Source organism: Salvelinus sp. IW2-2015, unplaced genomic scaffold (assembly GCF_002910315.2).
Source record: "Salvelinus sp. IW2-2015 unplaced genomic scaffold, ASM291031v2 Un_scaffold1923, whole genome shotgun sequence".
Classification (NCBI taxonomy): Eukaryota; Metazoa; Chordata; class Actinopteri; order Salmoniformes; family Salmonidae; genus Salvelinus; species Salvelinus sp. IW2-2015.
This window is the reverse complement of record NW_019943281.1, coordinates 168,251-174,307: the sequence shown is the minus strand read 5'-3', so window position 1 is coordinate 174,307 and position 6,057 is coordinate 168,251. Positions and strand designations below refer to the sequence as shown.

Sequence of the window (6,057 nt, the reverse complement as noted above, 5' to 3'; positions counted from 1 at the left end):
CACGTATTAATGCCGAAATAACATGCCAAAATGATCAAGGCACAAGGTGAGACCCAAATGCAGACAAAAGAGGCAGATGGTTGGAGCCTTACAATGTTTATTAATCCAAAGGGGTAGGCAAGAGAATGGTCGTGGACAGGCAAAAAGTTCAAAACCAGATCAGAGTCTAGGAGGTACAGAGTGGCAGACACGCTCGTGGTCAAGGCAGGCAGAATGGTCAGGCAGGCGGGTACAAAGTCCAGAAACAGGCAAGGGTCAAAACCGGTTGGACTGGAAAAAAGAGAATGCTAAAAGCAGGAGAACGGGAAAAGGCCGGGTCCAARATGTCTTTAGCAGGAACCCAGCACCTCTCCTCCGGGCCACAACCCTCCCAGTCAACCAGGTACTGGAAACCCCTGCCCCGGGGTCGAACCTTCAGGAGGCGTCTCACCGTATACGCTGGCTGGCCACCAATAACCCGGGGGGAGGGATGGGCCTGGAGACAGAAGATTAAGGACAATGAGACACAGGCTTAATCCTAGACACATGGAAGGTAGGGTGAATACGGAGGGTGGAACTCAGGACTCTGACTGGACCACAAGCTCCATCCTGGGTTGGAGTCTGGACCAGAGACCAAAGCTATGGAGGAGTACATAGAGGAGTCTCTGGCCACTGGGGCCGTCCGTCCTTCTGCATCTCCTGCCGGCGCAGGGATATTTCTTTGTGGAGAAGAAGGACAAGACCCTGCGCCCGTGCCTTGACTACCGGGGACTTAACGATATCACTGTCAAAAATTATTACCCCCTACCTCTTCTCTCCTTGGCATTTGAACCTCTTCATGGGGCTACCATGTTTCCCAAGTTGGACCTTAGGAAAGCCTACCACCTGGTTCGGATACGGGAGGGGGATGAGTGGAAGACAGCCTTCAACACAGCCAGTGGACATTATGTGATTCCAAATAGCATGACCTGGTACTCATAATGTCTACTGGCTGTGTTGAAGGCTGTCCTCCACTCACCCCCCTTGCGTATCCGAACCAGGTGGTAGGCATTCCGATGGTTTGCTGGCCACCTTTCTTCCGGCTACCAGAGACTCAAAAGCTTTTCTCACCTCTGCCATGAATTCCTCCAAATGACCGTAAATGGCAGATTGTTGTTCCCAACCTGCCATAGCCCAAGAGAGCACCCTTCCTGACATTAGCATAATTATATACGACATCTTCGGTCGGTCTGAAGAAAAAGAAGGCTGTAGCTCAAAAATAAGCAAGCACTGAGAAAGAAAACCCCGGCAGGTTTAGAAGATTCCCTGACTATCCCTCTGGAGGAGGTAAGCAACTATCACTCTGGAGGAGGTAAGCAGGGGTTCACGGGGAGGTGAAACAGATCAGTGCGTGACACAGAATAACATAGCTAAACAGGTGGGGCTCAAAACTGGTCGCCACTGCATAGGATGCCACCTTTTCAACAAGTCAGTTCAAATTTCTGCCCTTCTAGTGCTGCCCAGGTCAACTATAAGTGCTGTTATTGTGAAGTGGAAACATCTTGGAGCAACAACGGCTCAGCCGCGAAGTGGTAGGCCACACAAGCTCACAGAATGGGACCACCGAGTGCTGGAGCTCGTAGAAATCGTCTGTCCTTGATTGCAACACTCACTACCGAGTTCGAAACTGCAACGTAAGCACAATAACTGTTCATTTGGAGCTTCAAGAAAATGGGTTTCCATGGCCGAGCAGCCGCACACAAGCCTAAGATCACCATGCGCAATGTCAAGCGTTGGCTGGAGTGGTGTAAAGTTTGCCGCCATTAGACTCTGGAGCWGTGGAAACACGTTCTCTGGAGTGATGAATCATGCGTCACCATCTGGCAGTCCAACTGAYGAATCTGGGTTTGGCGGATGCCAGGAGAAAGCTACTTCCCCGRATRCATWGTGCCAMCTGTTAAGTTTGGTGGAGGAGGAATAATGGTCTGGGACTGTTTTTCATGGTTCCGGCTAGACCCCTGAGATCCAGTGAAGGGAAATCTTAGCGTTACAGCATACAATGAAATTCTAGAGGATTCTGTGCATTCAACTTTGTAGCAACGGTTTGGGGAAGGCCCTTTCCTGTTTCAGCATGACAATGCCCTCATGCACAAAGCGAGATTCATAAAAACTGATTTGTCGAAATCGGTGGAAGAACTTGACTAGCCTACACAGATTCATGAGATGTTCATTGAGCAGGTGTCCACATACTTTTGGTCATGTAGTGTAGCTATCAAACGTAGCTACAAACCATTATTTCAAAGTCAATATAAGCATGTAAAGTAGCCAACTGTAGCTGTAACATCTCCAAAACAAGCAGCACTATCAATGAATGAGTCTATGATTTGTCCATGTGCAACCTGCTAGATCCTCATGTGTCCTGAAARGAAGAGGTGAAGCGAGACTCTGCCCCATAATCTGTCTATGCAAAAATAAAGCGTGAACCAGTGGGCATGGTGATATTTTGTATGGAAGGCAATGTGTCGAATTTTGTAAACATAAAATGTGCTAATTTGCTATGTGAGGCCTATTTGAAGAAAAAACGATTTGATATCGGAGTTGTGCCTGTTGTTCAYATGCTAATCCAATATCTAATTTGCTAGAATGTTCCCACTTCTCCTGCCTGCCATCCGCCCTCGCAGACATTTATTCCAATTGATAGAGGGGAGACTCCAGTTTTCATTGGGAATCGAGATTTCTAAGGGACCTTCCTGCAGTTCCCATCTCTTCCACTGGATGTCAACAGTCTTTAGAAATTGGTTGAGATTTTTCCTTTGAGAAATGAAGAAGTACAGATGTTCGGAATGAGGCTCCAGTGAAGTGTAGTGAAGTTTCTTAGAGACCAGAAAGCATGCTACACATTGTTTTCCTCCGGTACATTTACATTTACATTTAAGTCATTTAGCAGACGCTCTTATCCAGAGCGACTTACAAATTGGAAAGTTCATACATATTCATCCTGGTCCCCCCGTGGGGGAATGAACCCACAACCCTGGCGTTGCAAGCGCCATGATCTACCAACTGAGCCACACGGGACCACACAGATCATCCTGTCTTCAATTTTATCGATTATTTACATTAAATACCTAAAGTTGTATTACAAAAGTAGTTTGAAATGTTGGACAACGCTTACAGGTAACTTTTGAGATTTGTTGTAGTCACGTTGTGCAAGTTGGAACCGCTGTTTTTCTGGATCAAAACGCGCCAAAAAATTGACATTTTGGATATATATCGACGGAATTAATCGAACAAAAGGACCATTTGTGATTTATGGGACATATTGGAGTGCAACAGAAGAAGCTCGTCAAAGGTAAGCCATGAATTATATCTTTATTTCTGCGTTTTGTGTCGCGCCTGGAAGGTTGAAATATGATGGTCTTGATTGTTAGCTGGGGTGCTATGCTCAGATAATAGCATTGTTTGCTTTCGCGCGTAAAGCATTTTTGAAATCTGACACGTTGGCTGGATTCACAACAAGTTGTAGCTTAATTTGTTATATTGAATGTGTGATTTCATGAGAGTTAAATTTTATAGTAATTTATTTGAATTTGGCGCTCTGCATTTTCACTGGATGTTGGCCAGTTGGGACGCTACCGTCCCACATATCCTAAGAGGGTTTTAATATCAACACTGATAGATACACTAAAATAGCAGCCAGCAGCACGAGGCCTCCAGTTGCACACATTCTCCTTAATTTGTTCAATCATAACTCTACCAATTAAATTAACCTTACATTACAGTGTCTTTATTACTGTGTAATTATATCTGTAGTACAGTGTAACAAGTATTGTAATGACTCATTATTACACTGTACCTACTTAGGGTTACTGCTGTAAGTACTGTATATTGTAACATTGAGTAATTACAATAGTTGTCACGTTCTGACCTTTATTGCTTTGTTTTTCTTTATGTAGTGGTCAGGGCGGAGTTGGGTGGGCAGTCTATGTGTTTTCTATGTTTGGGTTTGAGTTCGGCCTTATGTTCTCAATCAGAGGCAGCTGTCAATCGTTGGCCCTGATTGAGAATCACACTTAGGTAGCCTGGGTTTCAGGCTTGGTTTGTGGGTTTTGTTTCCGTGTGAGTGTTTGTTGCCACACGGGTACTGCTTCGGTTTTGTTCAGTGTCACATTTATTGTTTTGTATTTCATAGTGTTCAGTTTATGTTTTAAAATAAAAACGTTATGGACAACTTACACGCTGCACCTTGGTTCGATCCTTCAAACTTCTCCTCCTCAGATGAGAGGAGGACAGCCTTACAATAGTACTACTTGTTACAATGAAATGACATGAGGAATTAACACAGTGAAAAGAGCACTGCGATGATGGGAGGGAAGTTATTCAACAACACAAAAATTCTAAGCACAATTCCAAGCACTGTGATTCATTAATCTATTGCTGCCTTCCTGGCTCTCTGTTCTTCCCTCTTTCCCTTCGTCCTTCTTACACCTCTCTTATTCTTCTGTTTTTTAATGCACACCAGATGTGCAGCGTGATTACAGACTGACTTGATTTTATAATATTTATAATGCATCTCTTTATAACACTTGATAATGAACCTCTTTCAATAAAGCGTTTCACGTTCTCTACTGGTTGAAATTAAGTCTCCCCTTTTTGAAATACTCCACTATCCTGTGTTTATCAGATCAATGCAGATTGAGTAAATTATATATTAGAATGAACCTGGTTTTAGAGTATTTACATGAGGCATAGGAAGCGTATGTACTGTTTAAAAAATAAATATATTCTGTATATCATGAATGACAAATCAGCCTTTAACTGTTAAATCATGTTTAGCTTAGTTACTCACATAGTTACAATGTGTAAAACCATTAAGATATCCCAGGACCAAGATATGGTAAACACTGATTGTTAAGGGTATAATTGTAATACATACATGCAGACACTGCATCATTCAAATAGGAATTTGATACTCCTTCATTTGGATATGACTCGGATTAGGATTATAGGATTAGGCACAATAGTCTAATTTCGGTTTGCCTTCAAATAAAAAGTATGGTCTTTGACAAGTGATGCAAATGGATAACAAATAGTAGAATTATGCCATACTCTTTATTGAAGGCTAAACAGCAAAGAATAACCCAAAAATGATCTCAAAGACATTCATAACTGAACTGCACCAATTATGTCACAGGAAGAAGTACATGGGTCTTGCCCTCCTTGTTTCTCACCGCTTCACCACACGACACCGCTTGTTAACCTCTAACGTTTCAACAAGAGCTTCCTCCATTTTCTAGCAGCTTGTAGTGCGTGCCAAAGGTTGTAGTGCGCGCCAAAAAGTTCAACCTGTACTCAGGTATAGACGCGAAAAGCTTGAGCACTGTTTCTCTAGTTGCTTAATATTGTTTGTACATACGATGCCAACAAGCCTTTAATATTAATAATCGGCCTATTGTATTATGTAGCCACGTGTGTTTGGAAACCCTGACGGTAGAATATTTATGTCCTTCCTTGATCTCTTACTAGGAATATCCGGAAGAAGCTAGGAATGTAGCACTTCACCCAGTGCCCCGCCACGCGGGTGCTTGCTTTAATAAATATTGTATTTATTTAGTCAACTAGAGGTGAGTAAAACATGGCAAACACAACATACTTGTGTCTTGCATACCCAGCAGCACTTCGTTTCCCCCTCCATAGTCCCAATGCAATACACTGTTATAGAACCGTACATGGAGTACAATCAGCGGCATAGCCACGGATACCCCCAAAATTTCCCTGAAATTATTCAATATACATTTTATTTTATTACAATTTTAAAAGAAACGCATTTGAGATGTATTTTATTGCAATGTAACTAATAATAGATAGATACTGTTATATCTCCGGCTAAACAGTTTTTATTCTCATGTAAGCATGACTTCAGAGTTATTACACGCTAAATAAGTCACTTCGTAAGACAAGAAAGTTGAAAGAGTGTGCCTTAACTGTATTTTCATGGTACTTTTTATTCTCACGGAGGTGATAATTCTGACTAAAACTACAGAATAAACCGCCAGTTAAAAACCAAGGAACCGTTATGTTCGTGGTTACTGGAGGGAGCGA

At 42.6% G+C, this 6,057-nt stretch overlaps 1 protein-coding gene across 1 annotated transcript in view; it reads left to right on the top strand.

Moving 5' to 3' along the window:
- Positions 1-1,689: 1,689 nt before the first annotated feature.
- Positions 1,690-6,057, top strand: part of LOC112072423 (chymotrypsin A) — a 10,830-nt gene continuing 6,462 nt past the window's right edge. Inside the window, exon 1 of the mRNA XM_024139826.2 lies at positions 1,690-1,765. Coding sequence (XP_023995594.2) covers positions 1,690-1,765 — 76 coding nt within the window. The remainder of the gene's footprint in view (positions 1,766-6,057) is intronic.